Below are 17,571 nucleotides of genomic sequence, written 5' to 3'. Positions count from 1 at the left end.
TGTGTCTTAAAAACATGTGAAAACGTTTTATTCTATGTACAATAATGTACACAAATTTAAATAGGTCACCAAAGAGACCAGCAGTGATTAAAGAGGTATATTTACAGTAGCGCATCACAGTCGAGGGAAAAAAACCCATTCCCAGATCCCACATTCTGAGATTCCGTCTCGTGCCTGGTCACGCACCGGAGTAAAAGCGAGCGACTCCCATTCTGTGGAACTGAATTTGAAAGAAAATACCTCAGTGATTGCCAAATGCCGTTTTTAATCAGTCGTTATCATGAAGAAATTCTCCTCCGTTTGGCGGGCCTGGGGGCCGGATGGCATTGGCGGGGTCATCGCCATCCGTGCTGTCGTCTTCGTTCAGTTCGCTGTCGGAGCCGGCGGCCGCTTCCCTGGCCGCCTGGCCGGGGTTCTCGTTGGGCGCGACGAACCCGTTGTTGTTGGAGAAACCGGCGTGCTCCTTGGCGTCGTCGATGTACACTTTCTGGTGGCACATGGGGCAAGTGTCCTGGATGTAGAGCCATTTCCGGAGGCAGAGCGTGTGGAAGTAATGATTGCAGGGCGTGATCCGGGCGGACACCGTGAACTCGTGGTAGCAGATCGCGCACACGTCATCTATGTCATCGAGGCGGCTCCCTTTGATTTCGGGCAGGGAATTTATCTTCTTCACCGCGGTCCTGCGGTTTATGAAAGTCTTCCAGCCGTTCTTGGCTTGTAAGTAGATGTTGAAATAGGCATGGAGGCACATCATGAACGCCCGGATTTTACTTCCGGACTCGAACGCCATGGTGTAAGCCCCGTTGCCGAACATCACCACTCCGAATACGAATTCGATGATGTTGCCCGTAGAGCGGACGTAGTAGACGTAGTCGTCCAGCTTCTCCCAGAGGACGCTGTAGTAGCCGTCGATCATGAAGAGGGTGTAGACCGTGAGGGAGATGACGACCTTCAGGCAGAGCTCCACGCAGAACGCCGTCACCGCGAAGAGCCAGGTGTTGAGGGCGTAGTGGTGCCAGAGGACGTAGCTGAGCAGAACCGGGAGGACGAAGAGGCAGGAGGAGACGAAGAGCACGGGGAAGTGCCTCCGGTAGGACGACACGTGCGAGGCGCTGAGGGACATCAGGACGGGGTCGGTCATCCCGTGGATGAAATGCAGGACGGCGGTCAAGAGAAGGCACATGTTCCGGCTCAGGCGGACCAGTCTCTCCTCGGGCTTCAACCCGCTCAGTCCGGTCTGCAAGGCCAGGATGAAGAACAGGACGGGCGCGACGAAGCCCAGCCGCCGGTCGTCTTCCTCCGTCGACCCAATGAAGGCCAGGATGCCCAGCCCCAGGTAGTGGGCGACAGAAGAGATGATGGCGCTCATGCCCAGCACCGTTAAGGTCGAGTCGCACCCGCTGATGACCAGGCTGCAGGCCAGCTCCCAGAAGTGATCCCAGGAAACGAAGGAGGATCTGTCTTCCGCCTCGCTCTCCGCCACCCTGACCAAGTAGGTCAACACCGCGGCCTGGGCCGCCACTCTGGTGAGCCAGAAGACGCGCAGCACGTCCGGGAAGCGGATCCTCTTCCACGTGTCCTCGATCAAGAGCTGTAATCCGTAAATGCGATACATGTGCCTTACCAAAAGGTAGACGTAGCGGGTGGAATAATACAGCCACTTGATCTTCAGAGCCAGCAGGACGGCGGTGTACAGCGTCAGAACGAGGGCCGACAGGAAAACTAAGGCTTCCCTGACCTGGACCGGCAACTCCGTGACCAGGCCGATCACGGGGACCAAGAGGTCGAAGATGATCAGCTGCGAGTACGACGGCTGAATCTGAAGCAGCGTGACGTAGCCGATCCCAAAGGTCAGTTGGAGGGCCACCAGAGCCATCCACAGGGAGGGCCCTCTGCGAGGAAGGAGCTCGATTCCGAACGCGGAAGCGTTGTAGGCACCGTGGAAGTCAATGTGCAAAGAGGCGTAGTAATTCACTACCACTGAAGATGCAGCTAGGAGAAAGGCCGAGGTGGACATATAGAACTTGAAAAGCGATCGTTGCGATAAGGTCAGGACCACACTGGACCCAAATACGCCTGGAAGACACAAGGTGGAGAGAGATTGAAATACGACTGGCTATTTTGACATAAAAGCAGGCCCCAAGTCTGGGGCTCCGACTACTGCATGCAACTAACTCCAAATGAAATCTTTTTTCCTATTTTGTTGCCATTTCTCTAATCTAGGGGGATTTTTAATGATGTCCCCCAGCTTGAAAACCAACAAAATGGATACAACTGGAGCTCTGAATATTTTCTATGAATACCTGCCTTAGCGCCCATGACTGGATCACCCACTAGAGACCAGAGGCTCTAAACGTTTCATCCCATAAGTTCCCCAGTGGGCTCAAGCTTCAACAGCTCTGTAGAAAGTGGAGGAATTCTAGCCTCAGAGCCGTCTTTGAAGCACCGTCGTTCTGGATTCCGTCTTCCAGACGAATTTATCTAGAAGGCTGCCGCAGGCGAACAAACTCGGGCCTCCTCTGCGGCTGGGGAATGGCAGCCAGTCAGGTTCATTCGCTGTCGAATCCTCAACAATCAATCAATGGTATTTATTGAGTGCTTACTTTGTGCAGAGCACTGTACTAAGCACTTGGGAGAGTCAAACAACAACAACAAAAAACCCTTCAGGTAAACTTTAACCCCTCCCCCTCAAATGAGGTACCCAGATTTTAGAATATCACCTTGGGCCACCAGTGTGTTCACGCAGTTCCCTTCAGTTGACACCATGATCCCAAATCCTCCCTCCACAAACAACTCATCGGCAAAGCGGCCTTTTGGCATAGATTGCATTAGCCGGCAGAATTTTCGGTCCTGGGAGTGGAGTTAAAATTAACCTGACTAGTTTAGATCTGTTGCCTTGCTGTACCTCTTTTGCGGCACATAATTAAAATGAACCTGCACGTCATGGGTAGTGACAGTCATACTAAGGAGGGTGAGCGCTGCAGCGCGCGTCACGTGGCCAAAGAGCCCATCATTTGTGGTAAGACGCTGCGAGAGACAGCTGGCAGAGGCGGTTAGCTGGAAGCCCAGGAAACCCATAAATCAGATCACACTCAAAATCTGAGAACCGAGCTAGAAGCGCCCAAAAGGCCGGGAACTTGGGTACTGGAGACCTTGCTGCCTGCCAGGGGTTAACCCGCGTCGGCTCGCTCAGAAAGTCGGAGTCGAACGCAAGTGCGGTTAGGGAAGAAGTTGCCCGGTGCGGCTTCGGCTACCGAGAGCCGGAGGCCAGAGGAGGAGTTGGGAAGGGCCCGCTGGCTCCTGGAGACAGGGAGAAGCATCGCCTTGCAATCGGGCTCCTGGGACCGGAGACACATTCTCTGCACAGACCGACACATGCCAAAAATGACTTCCAACTACCCGTAGGCCAGCTCTGGAACGCTAGCTTGGGAGAAGCCAGACCTCCTTTCCTCCTTGGAATGATGGTCGGTACACACCTCTTCACTCCCCAAAATAACGATGGCATTTATTAAGCGCTTACTCTGTGCAAAGCACTGTTCTAAGCGCTGGGGAGGTTACAAGGTGATCAGGTTGTCCCACGGGGGGCTCACAGTCTTAATCCCCATTTTACAGTGAGATAATAATAATAATGATGATGGCATTTATTAAGCGCTTACTATGTGCAGAGCACTGTTCTAAACACTGGGGAGGTTACAAGGTGATCAGGCTGCCCCACGGGCGGGCTCACAGTCTTAATCCCCATTTTACAGATGAGGTAACAGGCACAGAGAAGTTAAGTGACTTGCCTAAAGTCACACAGCTGACAACTGGCAGAGCCGGGGTTTGAACCCATGACCTCTGACTCCAAAGTCTCTTTCTACGCAAAACCCACTAAAGGCTCCCCATCACCCTCTACATCAAGCAAAAACTCACCAAACGGTTTACATCTGCCCCTTCACCCCTCCCCAGCTCACCTTCAAATCTAATTCATTCAGATTTTTGAGGTTTTAGGGGCCACACCGGAGTCACTGTTCTGGATCTGCGCTCGCTGAAGTCAGTTTCGGTATGACTGTCCGAAGGACTAAAAAAAAACCCCAGCCTAGGATTGAGTCAAATCAATGCCATGCTTTTTTTTTTTTCCTTCTTCCTTCCTTCCTGTCCCTTTCTCTATTTCTCCATTACTCTTTCTTTTGCCACTCTCTCCCTCTTTTTGGTAATACTCTGATCATCCCTGTAGTCTGGATCTTCTGTCCCTCATTACCTTGCAGCCTTTTCTCTTACTGTTGCTCTCCCCCTACCTTTTTTAAAAACCTCTTACCTCTTCTGCTCTTTAGTGCCCCTCCAGATCCTCGACCAGCCCCTCAAGCTGTTCCTCTCCCTGAGACTCCTGGCCCATTTCGGCCCCCTCTAACAATCAGCTGTATTTATTGAGCGCTTACGGTGTGTGGAGCAGTATACTAAGCACTTGGGAGAATACAACACAATATAACAGACACAACACCTGCCCACATCAAGCTTACGGTCTAGAGGAGCTCCCAGTTTCATTCTCCAATCGGAATTTCCTCTCCAGCCCCCTTCCTGACCACTAGAACCCACGAGGAAGGGCAGCCCAGGCTCAGGGCCCTGCCTCAATAGAGAGAAGGCCTTGTCCTGGCCCAAGATACCATGGGCTAAGTGGCCTTTTCCTGGCCCAAGATACCCCGAACCAAGTGGCAGCTTTTATTCGGAAAAAGGAAAAGCTTTCTTCCTCAACTGGACTGCCCTGGCAGGCAGCATGATGGGGCCCTCTGGGTCAGGTTTAGTCGGGAGGGTGGGCTCTACGCTCATGATACCAATCAATCAATCAATCAATCGTATTTATTGAGCGCTTACTATGTGCAGAGCACTGTACTAAGCGCTTGGGGAGTACAAATTGGCAAAAGGCTGGCCAGAGTGCAGCCGGGCTGCCTGGATTTCTGCTCAGTTTGCCGCGAGGGTGATGGAGGCCACCATGGCGACCTCAACAGCTGCCTTTCCTTTTTTTTATTCACTTGCAGATAACACAATGCAGGTGCTTTATTCCATTTTATTAGGTGCTTTCCGATATTAATTCAGTTCTTAAGTCAAAAACTGTACTACTTCCCTACGCCCGGCACGTGTCACATAGGCAGTCCTCACACCTATGGCGCGGTTAGCTCCTGAAAACGGTCTCAAGGGGAAATGTAAGCAAGCCAGAATCAATTTTCTCCTGGGAACGAGGCTATAAGCGGGGGTCAGATACTATTTTTAGTCAAGACTACCCGGATTGTACAGTCGAAGATGAGTAAGACTGCTACGTGAACGGTTTTATGTTGAGACAGAAAAGTTCCACGCTCTGACGGTCAACCCTTTCTGGTTCTATGGCCAGCGTGCCCGCCCCCTCTTTTTCAACTTCCTCACTTCTCTTTATCACAGCTTTTGCAATGGTTTCCCATTTCTCCAGGGTTCCCATGTGGCTCTCCCCCACCCCACTTCCCTCTGCAGCCAGTACCATATAAAAGAGACGAATGGTAAATCAGAAACTAAGCTCTTGAGGGCAGGGATCACGTCTACCAACTCACACGCCTACCGTACAGTGTTCTTTACACAGTAAGGGCTTAGTAAATACGACTGACCGGCTGATTGTGAAACTGCATACGTTTTAAGAGCTGAAAATGTCACTTGAAATCGATCGAGGAGTACCTACGCCCAATTCCGATGGGGTGTTTAATGCAGCAACTGCCCGACAGTTTAAGAACATGCCGTCTTTACAGAAAGGTAGAGGGTGAGGCGCCGATGGCACACTGCCCTCAAACAACTCTTCGACAAGTAATACCGGACACACGACTCTAGGAGAAATGCTCAAGTCCCCCATTAAACTGATAACAGGGATCGCTCCTTAACCCCCATCTATCAACATTCACTCATTAAAGCGCTGAGTTCCTCATTCTAGATTCATTTAAAATGGTCGGACCTTCGCATCCGAAGCACTTTGCCCCCGGAAGTGTTTTTAGCCTTCTCCTTAATACTTTAACACTTTCTTTTGAACAATGAATTTCAGAAGACCGTCCCAGGAAGGGTTCCTTCGTTTCCAAATTCAACTCCGTGCCGAGGGAACATGATCCCTCTTCAAAGGTGCCGGTAGTTGCTCTCTGAAGCATTTCCGGCTAGCTAAGGGGCTGCCACGGATCGTTTCGGTCGCTTTTACTCAGGAGTTCATCAATCCTGCCAGAGAGCCGTGGTGGACGACCCCTCGGAGCCCCGGTCTCAGCTCCCACAACGCTCGGTCCAGGAGGAAGCGGACGTCTGCTCCTAGACCAGAGGGACGTCCTTCGTTCGGTCGTATTTCCGGAGCGCTTACTGTGTGCAGAGCACTGTGCTAAGCCCTTGGGAAAGCGCAATACAGCAATAAAGGGAGGCGATTCCTGCCCACCACGAGTTCACAGAGTAAAGCAGCAGCAGAAGCAGCATTTGCTAGCGGATAGAGCCCGGGCCTGGGCCTCAGGAGGTACTGGGTTCTAATCCTGGCTCCTCCGCTTGTCTGATGTTGAGCAAGTCACCTCACTTCTCCGTGCGCCGCAGTTCCCTCATCTGTAAAATGGGGATTACTTGGGACAGGGGACTGTTTCCAACCTGATTATCTTCGATCTAAACCCGACGCTTAGAACAGTGTCTGGCGTATAGTAAGCACTTAACAGATACCATTATCATTATAAGACGGTGAATCTAGACTTGACCAGGTCACCTAGGGGGGATTGGTGGGGAGAGAGACGAGGTCACTAGAATTTGACCCGGCCCCCCTCTGTCCCAGGGCACACAGAGTTGCCGCTGAAAACACATCCACAACCGCCCCCTGCCCCGTCTCTCTCTCTCTCTTCCCCTTCCAAAGGGCTGAAACTCAGCTGCGAATCGCAGCTTTTCCCAAGGTCTCTTTTCCAAGATGAAGCATGATACTTTGTGGGTTTTGTCAAGCGCCGTACTAAGCGCCAAGCGCTGTAGTAAGCGCTGGGGTGGATCCAACACCATCAGGTCGGATCCAGTCCCTGCCCAACCTGAGAGCTACTACTGAGCGCTCACCTCCTCCAGGAGGCCTTCCCAGACTGAGCCCCCTCCTTCCTCTCCCCCTCCCCCCGCCTTACCTCCTTCCCCTCCCCACAGCACCTGTATATATGTTTGTACGGATCTATTACTCTATTTTATTTGTACCTATTTATTCTATTTATTTTATTTTGTTAATATGTTTTGTTTTGTTCTCTGTCTCCCCCTTCTAGACTGTGAGCCCACTGTTAGGTAGGGACCGTCCCTAGGTGTTGCCAACTTGGACTTCCCAAGCGCTTAGTACAGTGCTCTGCACACAGAAAGCACTCAATAAATACGATTGATTGAATGAATGAATGAATGAATGAATGACAATCCAATGGCAGGGTGGTGCATTGAAACCCCATTTTAAGAGGGGGAAATCGAGGTCCAGAGAAGTGAAGTAACTTGCCCAAGGTGACCCCGCAGGCAGGTGTTGGGCCGTTGGGGGCCGGCGAGGTACGGGGAGGAGGAGGAGGGTGGTGGAGGGCACGGTGTAGTGCCAAGAGCCCGTGCCTGCGAGTCAGAGGTCGTGGGTTCTAATCCTGCCCCCGCCACTCGCCTGCTGGGTGACCTTGGGCAAGTCACTTCACTTCTCTGAGCCTCAGTGACCTCACCTGTAAAATGGGGACTAAGACTGTGAGCCCCACGTGGGACAACCCGATGACCTTGTATCCCTCCCCAGAGCTTAGAACGGTGCTTGGCACACAGTAAGCGCTTAACAAATGCCATTATTATTAAGTCGCGCAGCTTGGCGCTCAGTGGCAAGAGAAGCAGCGTGGTTCAGTGGAAAGAGCCCGGGCTTTGGAGTCAGGGGTCATGGATTCAAATCCCGGCTCCACCACTTGTCAGCTGGGTGACTTTGGACAAGTCACTTCTCTGTGCCTCAGTTACCTCATCTGTAAAATGGGGATGAAGACTGTGGGCCCCCCGTGGGACAACCTGATCACCCTGTAACCCTCCCCAGAGCTTAGAACAGTGCTTTGCACATAGTAAGCGCATAATAAAATGCCATTATTATTATTATTATTATTCAAATCCCGGCTCCGCCACTTGTCAGCTGTGTGACTTTGGGCAAGTCACTTCACTTCTCTGGGCCTCAGTTCCCTCATCTGTAAAATGGGGATGAAGACTGTGGGCCCCATAGGGGACAACCTGATCACCTTGTAACCTCCCCAGTGCTTAGAACAGTGCTTTGCACATACTAAGCGCTTAATAAACACCATTATTATTATTATTATTATTAAGAGCCCGGGCCGGGGAGTCAGAGGTTGCGGGTTCTAATCCCGACGCCACCACTTGTCAGTTGGGTGACTTTGGACAAGTCCCTTCCCTTCTCTGGGCCTCAGTGACCTCACCTGGCAAATGGGGATGAAGACTGTGGGCCTCATGGGGGACAGCCTGATCACCTTGTAACCTCCCCAGTGCACGGGCTTTAGAGTCGGTCTGGGGTTCGAATCCCGGCTCCTCACGTCTGCTCTGGGAGCTTGGGCAAGCCACTTCTCTGGGCCTCAGTAACCTCATCTGTCAAATGGGGATGAAGACTGTGGGCCTCACGGAAGACAGCCTGATCACCTTGTTACCTCCCCAGCGCACAGGCTTAGGAGTCGGTCAGGGGTTCGAATCCTGGCTCCCCACGTCTACTCTGGGAGCTTGGGCAAGCCACTTCACTTCTCTGGGCCTCAGTTCCCTCATCTGTCAAATGGGGGTGAAGACCGTGGGCCCCACGGGGGCCAGCCTGATCCCCTTGTAACCTCCACAGCGCACAGGCTTAGGAGTAGGTCAGGGGTTCGAATCCCGACTCAACACGTCTGCTCTGGGAGCTTGGGCAAGCCACTTCCGTTCTCTGGGCCTCAGTTCCCTCATCTGTAAAATGGGGATGAAGACTGTGGGCCTCACAGGGGGCAGCCTGATCCCCTTGTAACCTCCCCAGCGCACGGGCTTTAGAGTCGGTCAGGGGTTTGAATCCCGGCTCCTCACGTCTGCTCTGGGAGCTTGGGCAAGCCACTTCTCTGGGCCTCAGTTTCCTCATCTGTCAAATGGGGACGAAGACTGTGGGTCTCACGGGGGGCAACCCGATCACCTTGTAACCTCCCCAGCGCACGGGCTTAGGAGTCGGTCAGGGGTTCGAATCCCGACTCAACACGTCTGCTCTGGGAGCTTGGGCAAGCCACTTCCCTTCTCTGGGCCTCAGTTCCCTCATCCGTCAAATGGGGATGAAGACTGTGGGCCCCACGGGGGGCAACCCGATCCCCTCGTAACCTCCCCAGCGCACGGGCTTAGGAGTCGGTCAGGGGTTCGAATCCTGACCCCCCCCCCCACGTCTGCTCTGGGAGCTTGGGCAAGCCACTTCTCTGGGCCTCAGTTCCCTCATCTGTCAAATGGGGGTGAGGACTGTGGGCCTCACGGGGGGCAGCCTGATCCCCTTGTAACCTCCCCTGCGCACGGGCTTTAGAGTCGGTCAGGGGTTCGAATCCTGCCTCCCCACGTCTGCTCTGGGAGCTTGGGCAAGCCACTTCTCTGGGCCTCAGTTCCCTCATCCGTCAAATGGGGGCGAAGACTGTGGGGCAGCCTGATGACACAGCAAGCGCTTCATAACGGCCACCACCACGATGCTGCTGCTGCTGCTGCCGGTGATTCTCCCGGGCCCCGTTGGGGTGTGGGGGGGGGGGGGGGTCCCTTACCGAGGAGGCGGAGGAGGAGGAGGAGGCCGGGGGGGAGCCCGGCGGCGGGGCGGCCGTGCGGGCCCGGGTCGCGCTGCGAGTTGAAGATGGCGTCGATGATGAAGAGGCAGGGCACCCGCAGCGACACCTCCAGCGCCGCCCGGCCCCGCGCCCCACGCGGGGACGCCCGCACCGCCGCCATCGCCCGCGGGGGGGGGCCGCGCGCGCGCGCGCGCGCGGGCCCGCGCGGGGGGGGGGGCGCGCGCGTCCTCGTGACGCCCCAGATCGCGCGAGACCTCGGCCGCCCCCCTCCCCGCGCTCACCTCATAATCCGGCGGCCGCCAGGGAGCGCGCGCGCGGAGGGGCGTCGTCACCGCCGCCGCCCGTTGCTAGGGACGGTCGTTAAGCATCGTCGCCCTCCCGCCGCCGCCGCTTGGGGGCGCTGCGCCCGCCCCGCAGCCCCCCCCCCAAAATCGGCCCGGTACGTAGTGAGCGCTCCCCGGCGCTGTACTGAACGCTCGGAACGGGCCCGCCGGGACGCTGGCCCGTAAGGAGCCTGCAGTCTACTTGTACGGACTGGGCTGAGCACCCGGATATATGTTTCTGCGTATTAATCAATCAATCAATCGTATTGATTGAGCGCTTACTATGTGCGGAGCACTGGACTAAGCGCTTGGGAAGTACAAGTTGGCAACATCTATTATTATTATATATATATATTACTCTATTTATTTGTTTATTTTACTTGTACCTTTCTATTCTATTTATTTTATCGTGTTCGTATGTTTGGTTTTGTTCTCTGTCTCCCCCTTCTAGACTGTGAGCCCACTGGTGGGTAGGGACCGTCCAATCAATCAATCAATCAATCGTATTTATTGAGCGCTTACTGTGTGCAGAGCACTGGACTAAGCGCTTGGGAAGTACAAGTTGGCAACATATATTATTATATTATATATATATGTATTATATATATTTATTTATTTGTTTATTTTACTTGTACATTTCTATTCTATTTATTTTATCTTGTTCGTATGTTTGGTTTTGTTCTCTGTCTCCCCCTTCTAGTCTGTGAGCCCACTGGTGGGTAGGGACCGTCCAATCAATCAATCAATCAATCGTATTTATTGAGCGCTTACTGTGTGCAGAGCACTGGACTAAGCGCTTGGGAAGTACAAGTTGGCAACATATATTATTATATTATATATATATGTATTATATGTTACTCTGTTTATTTTACTTGTACCTTTCTATTCTATTTATTTTATCTTGTTCATATGTTTGGTTTTGTTCTCTGTCTCCCCCTTCTAGACTGTGAGCCCACTGGTGGGTAGGGACCGTCCAATCAATCAATCATCAATCGTATTTATTGAGCGCTTACTGTGTGCGGAGCAGTGTACTAAGCGCTTGGGAAGTACAAGTTGGCAACATATATTACTATATTATATAATATATGTATTATATATATTACTCTATTTGTTTATTTTACTTGTACATTTCTATTCTATTTATTTTATCTTGTTCGTATGTTTGGTTTTGTTCCCTGTCTCCCCCTTCTAGACTGTGAGCCCACTGGTGGGTAGGGACCGTCCAATCAATCAATCAATCGTATTTATTGAGCGCTTACTGTGTGCAGAGCGCTGTACTGAGCGCTTGGGAAGTACAAGTTGGCAACATATATTATTATATTATATATATATGTATTATATATTACTCTATTTATTTGTTTATTTTACTTGTACCTTTCTATTCTATTTATTTTATCTTGTTCGTATGTTTGGTTTTGTTCTCTGTCTCCCCCTTCTAGACTGTGAGCCCACTGGTGGGTAGGGACCGTCCAATCAATCAATCATATTTATTGAGCGCTTACTGTGTGCAGAGCACTGGACTAAGCGCTTGGGAAGTACAAGTTGGCAACATATATTATTATATTATATATATATGTATTATATATATTTATTTATTTGTTTATTTTACTTGTACCTTTCTATTCTATTTATTTTATCGTGTTCGTATGTTTGGTTTTGTTCGCCGTCTCCCCCTTCTAGACTGTGAGCCCACTGCTGGGTAGGGACCGTCCAATCAATCAATCAATCAATCGTACTTATTGAGCGCTTACTGTGTGCAGAGCACTGGACTAAGCGCTTGGGAAGTACAAGTTGGCAACGTTATATTATATATATGTATTATATATATTACTCTATTTATTTGTTTATTTTACTTGTACATTTCTATTCTATTTATTTTATCTTGTTCGTATGTTTGGTTTTGTTCTCTGTCTCCCCCTTCTAGTCTGTGAGCCCACTGGTGGGTAGGGACCGTCCAATCAATCAATCAATCAATCGTATTTATTGAGCGCTTACTGTGTGCAGAGCACTGGACTAAGCGCTTGGGAAGTACAAGTTGGCAACATATATATGTATATATATATACCTCACGGTACGTAGTGAACGCTTCCTGGGTGCACGGCGCTGTACTGAACGCTTGGAACGGGCCCGCTGTGACGCCGGCTAGACACGTTCCCCGCCCGTAAGGAGCCTCCTACAGTCTACTTGTACGGATTGGACTAAGCACCTGGATATATGTTTGTACGTATTAATCAATCAATCAATCGTATTGAGCGCTTACTGTGTGCGGAGCACTGTACTGAGCGCTTGGGAAGTACAAGTTGGCAACATATATTATTATATTATATATATGTGTGTGTTATATATATTCCTCTGCTCATTTGTTTATTTTACTTGTACATTTCTATTCTATTTATTTCATTTTGTTCATATGTTTGGTTTTGTTCTCTGTCTCCCCCTTCTAGACTGTGAGCCCACTGGTGGGTAGGGACCGTCCGATCAATCAATCAATCGTATTTATTGAGCGCTTACTGTGTGCGGAGCAGTGTACTAAGCGCTTGGGAAGTACAAGTTGGCAACATATATTATTATATTTTATATATATGTATTATATATATTTATTTATTTGTTTATTTTACTTGCACATACCTATTCTATTTATTTTATCTTGTCCGTATGTTTGGTTTTGTTCTCTGTCTCCCCCTTCTAGACTGTGAGCCCACTGGTGGGTAGGGACCGTCCAATCAATCAATCAATCGTATTTATTGAGCGCTTACTGTGTGCGGAGCAGTGTACTAAGCGCTTGGGAAGTACAAGTTGGCAACATATATTATTATATTTTATATATATATGTATTATATATATTTATTTGTTTATTTTACTTGCACATACCTATTCTATTAATTTTATCTTGTTCGTATGTTTGGTTTTGTTCTCTGTCTCCCCCTTCTAGACTGTGAGCCCACTGGTGGGTAGGGACCGTCCAATCAATCAATCATATTTATTGAGCACTTACTGTGTGCAGAGCAGTGTACTAAGCGCTTGGGAAGTACAAGATGGCAACATATATTATTATATGTATTATAGATAGTACTCTATTTATTTGCTTATTTTACTTGCACATACCTATTCTATTTATTTTATCTTGTTCATATGTTTGGTTTTGTTCTCTGTCTCCCCCTTCTAGACTGTGAGCCCACTGTTGGGTAGGGACCGTCCAGTCAATCAATCAATCGTATTTATTGAGCACTTACTGTGTGCAGAGCACTGGACTAAGCGCTTGGGAAGTACAAGTCGGCAACATATAGAGACGGTCCCTACCCAACAGCGGGCTCACAGTCTAGAAGGGGGATACAGACAACAAAACAAAATAAGTAGACAGGTGTCAATACCATCAAAATAAATATAATTAGAGCTAAATACAAATCATTAATAGAATAGAGTAATACATTGAGAAGCCACGTGGCTCAGTGGAAAGATCCTGGGCTTTGGAGTCAGTGGTCACGGGTTCAAATCCCGGCTCCACCAATTGTCAGCTGTGTGACTTTGGGCAAGTCACTTCACTTCTCCCCCTCCACCTGGGCTTCGACTGCGCATGCGCCGCGCTCTCTAGGGCTTATGATATAACTTTGGGGACTATATCGTTCCTTCATTCATTCATTCAATCGTATTTTTTATTGAGTGCTTACGCTGTGTAGAGCACTGTGCTAAGCGCTTGGGAATGGGATAGTATGTCGTGTATTACAGTATGGTATAGTACAGTATAGAGGAGCAGTGTGGTTCAGTGGCAAGAGCCCGGGCTTTGGAGTCAGAGGTCAGGCGTTCAAATCCCGACTCCACTGCTTGTCAGCTGTGTGACCTTGGGCAAGTCACTTCATTTCTCTGGGCTTCAGTTCCATCTGTAAAATGGGGATGAAGACTGTAAGCCCCGCGGGGGGCATCCTGATCACCTTGTAAACCCCCAGCGCTTAGAAAAGTGCTTTGCACATAGTAAGCGCTTAATAAATGCCATTATTATTATTATTATTATTATTCTCTGTGCCTCAGTTGCCTCATCTGTCAAATGGGGATTAAGACTGTGAGCCCCCCGTGGGACAATCTGATCACCTTGTAGCCTCCCCAGTGCTTAGAGCAGTGCTTTGCACGTAGTAAGCACTTAATAAATGCCATCATTATATGTACAAATAAACACAAGTGCTGTGGGGAGGTGTGAGCCCCGCGTGGGAAAGAAATAGTGTCCGAACTGATCATCTTCTCTTTACCCTAGCACTTCGTACGGTGCTTGGCACACAGGAAGTGCTAAAAATGCCATAATAATCATGATTATTACTATCATTCACCCATAAGAGTCAGGAGACTCGGTCATCTTTCCATCTCTAGCCTGCTCCCTCTCTCACCTCCAAGTTGCTGTGAAATGTAACCACAACATGCAAAACCAGAAGTCTCCCTCAGTCCGTGATTTATATGAATTTTGCCTACTCCAAAACTTATTTCCAAACTTGACCCTTATTGTATCCCAATGTGGATAGTTGAAATCCGTCTTTTTTTTACAGCCCCGTCACCATATAGAAAGAGCATAGACCCAAGAGGCAGGAAACCTGGGTTCTAATCCCAGCTGTCCCTCTTGGCTGATGGATGACCTTGAGCAAACGACTTAATAATTAATAATAGCATTTATTAAGCGCTTACTGTGTGCAAAGCACTGTTCTAAGCGCTGGGGAGATTACAAGGTGATCAGGTTGTCCCACAGGGGGCTCACGGTCTTCATCCCCATTTTCCAGATGAGGTGACTGAGGCCCAGAGAAGTGAAGTGACTCGCCCAAAGTCACGCAGCTGACAATTGGCGGAGCCAGGATTTGAACCCTTGTCCTCTGACTCCAAAGCCCGTGCTCTTTCCGATGAGCCACACTGCTTCTCCGCGTCTCAGTTTCCTCATCTGTAAAACGAAAGTCCAAGCGTTCTCCCTGTCTCCTGGATTATACGCCCTGCGTGCGACAGGAGCTACCTCGTTTCTACTCCTCTGCTCAGCCCAGTGTTCGGCACCTAGTGAGGACTTAATAAATGCCATAATTAAGTAAGTGATTAACTGGGGAAAACTGCTAAGCTATCTCTTCAAAGCAGTGATGTGTATTTGATAAAAGGTGATTCAGAAATGCGAATACTTTGTTACTGAATGTGACAGAAGTCCTCAAGAATCTCCAGTGGTTGCCCATCCATCTCCGCATCAAACAGAAACTCCTCGCCATCAGCTTTAAAGCGTTCAATCCTACTACAACCCAGCCCGCACACTTTTCTCCTCTTAATGCCAGCCAACCTACTCATTGTACCTCATCCTCGCCCTTCTCGCCTCCAAATTCTGGCCCACCTCCTGCCTTTGCCCTTGAATGCCCTCCCTCTCCATATCTGCCAATGATTCTCTCCACCTTCAAAGCTTTATCGAAGACACATCTCCTCCGAGAAGCCTCCCCTGACTAATCCCTCCTTTCCTCATTTCCCACTTCCTTCTCCGCTGAACTGATTTCCCCTCTTTACTCACCCTGCCTCAGCTCCGCAGCACTTATGTCCATATCCATAATTAATTTCTTCATATTCACGTCTGTCTCCCCCTCTAGCTGTCGGCTCGTTGTCATCATCATCATCATCAGTCGTATTTATTGAGCGCTTACTATGTGCAGAGCACTGTACTAAGCGCTTGGGAAGTACAAATTGGCAACACATAGAGACAGTCCCTACCCAACAGTGGGCTCACAGTCTAAAAAGTGGGCTCACAGTCGTTGTGGGTAGAGAACGTGTCTACGAACTCTGTTGTACCCTCCCAAGTGCTTAGTGCAGTACTCTGGACACAGTAAGTGCTCAATAAATACGAGTGATCGATTGATTGAAAAGTAATCAACGTTAATTAAGTTTGCCGGGACCTCCGTTTAGGAGAAAAAAAAAATTTCTCCTAAAAAAGGATATCTGGGAAGAAAATATGTTGGAAATGGTAGCTTCTGGGCTTCAGAATCGTGCTGTAAACTCAACTGACCCCAAGGACTCTGTGTAGGAACTTTCTCTCGAAGAGGTTTAAAATTCCATTCCAATAATAACCAGAGGTATAATGTCTGCCCTTAGAGTTTTTAATAGAACATTTTCAAATTGATTCAAAGGCCAATCGCTAAACATTTTCACCTTCAAAAGCCACTCTGCTCTGCTAAGGCCTTGGGGAGAATTGCCCAAAACTGAAATTTGTACCTTGAGAAATATTCGGTTTATTTGCACGATTATTAAAATTCCGAGGCCTGGCTCATTTGGTGTACTCAATGAATACCTCTGCCCCGGGTCTGCTGTGTGACCTGGAACAAGTCATTTAACTTCTCTGTGCCTCAGTTTCCTCTTCTGTAAAATGGGGATTCAACACCTGTTCTCTCTCCCCATAAGACTATGAGCCCCTTGTGTGTCAGGGACTGTGTCTGATCTGATTGTATTGTATTCATTCAATCGTATTTATTGAGCGCGTACTGTGTGCAGAGCACTGTACTAAGCGCTTGGATTGGATTGTATATTGTATTGTAAGCGTATTGTATCTACCCCAGTGCTTAGTATAGTGTTTGACCCTTATTAAGCTCTTCAAAAAATGTCGCTATTATTATTGCTGTTATTGTTATTATTCTCCTTATCACTATCATTATTATTGACAGACTTCTGTGTGAAAAGGGTGGGTGCATATTTTTCCCCTTCTTGGGGCAGCTGAAGATCTAGAGCCTGCCCTCCCTCTCTACCCCTCTCTACCCAGAGCATGGGCTTGGGAGTCAAAGGTCATGGGTTCAAACCCCGACTCCTCCAATTGTCAGCTGTGTGACTTTGGGCAAGTCACATCACTTCTCTGGGCCTCAGTTCCCTCATCTGTAAAATGGGGGTGAAGGCTGTGAGCCCCACGTGGGACAACCTGATCACCTTGTATCCTCCCCAGCCCTTAGAACAGTGCTTTGCACATAGTAAATGCTTAACAAATGCCATCATTATTATTATTTATTATTTTACCCCTCACCCATCTCCAGCACCAGCGCATGAAGGACAGATCATGAAGGACAAAACAGTGCTTTGCACATAGTAAGCGCTTAATAAATGCCATAAAAAAAAAAGGATCGGAATGCAGTAACCTTGAAGAGGTTCAGGGCCTGTGACTCAGTGGAGCCTTTTTTCTGCTCTTCATTCAGATAAACACTTAGCCAACCCAGGGCCAGGCCCAATATCACTACACTGGTGGAAGCTAAATTTTCCTCAGGGGTTTCCTGCCCCTGACAATCCACAAATTAGGAGTGATTTCTCTCTACCCTTGACAAGTGCTCCCTTTAAGAATGCGGGGAGGGTGACTGCATTAGTCTAATGATTTCAAGGGACAGATCTATCAAAAGATGGTGCTGTTAAAATTGTTGTTAAAGGATTGAGAAACCTTTGAAATCAATCCGTCAATCAATGGCATTTATTGAGCATTGACTGTGCGTCGTGCATCGTGCTAGGTTTTTGGGAGG

At 49.2% G+C, this 17,571-nt stretch overlaps 1 protein-coding gene across 2 annotated transcripts; it reads right to left on the bottom strand.

Moving 5' to 3' along the window:
* Window positions 1-2: 2 nt before the first annotated feature.
* Window positions 3-9,918, bottom strand: RNF139 (ring finger protein 139). Of its 2 annotated transcripts, none has more exons than XM_038760186.1 (2): window positions 9,738-9,918; window positions 3-2,076 (listed from the first exon to the last, which is right to left on the bottom strand). In XM_038760186.1, exons 1-2 carry the CDS (start codon window positions 9,916-9,918, stop codon window positions 269-271), a joined length of 1,989 nt encoding a protein of 662 aa, XP_038616114.1. In that variant the 3' UTR covers window positions 3-268. The 2 variants fall into 2 exon arrangements, with proteins under 2 accessions (XP_038616114.1, XP_038616115.1); XM_038760187.1 differs by lacking the exon at window positions 9,738-9,918 and adding an exon at window positions 3,954-3,971.
* Window positions 9,919-17,571: the final 7,653 nt, after the last annotated feature.

The sequence above is a fragment of the Tachyglossus aculeatus genome, chromosome 18, assembly GCF_015852505.1.
Source record: "Tachyglossus aculeatus isolate mTacAcu1 chromosome 18, mTacAcu1.pri, whole genome shotgun sequence".
Classification (NCBI taxonomy): Eukaryota; Metazoa; Chordata; class Mammalia; order Monotremata; family Tachyglossidae; genus Tachyglossus; species Tachyglossus aculeatus.
This window is presented reverse-complemented; position numbering and strand designations above follow the sequence as displayed.

Excerpts from the sequence above, each read along its gene's own strand:
- RNF139 (XM_038760186.1), bottom strand. The coding sequence starts at position 9,918 with ATGGCGGCGGTGCGGGCGTCCCCGCGTGGGGCGCGGGGCCGGGCGGCG. Across the intron at positions 2,077-9,737 it reads CCTCCTCCTCCGCCTCCTCG|GCGTATTTGGGTCCAGTGTG; the intron begins GTAAGGGACCCC and ends TGTGTCTTCCAG.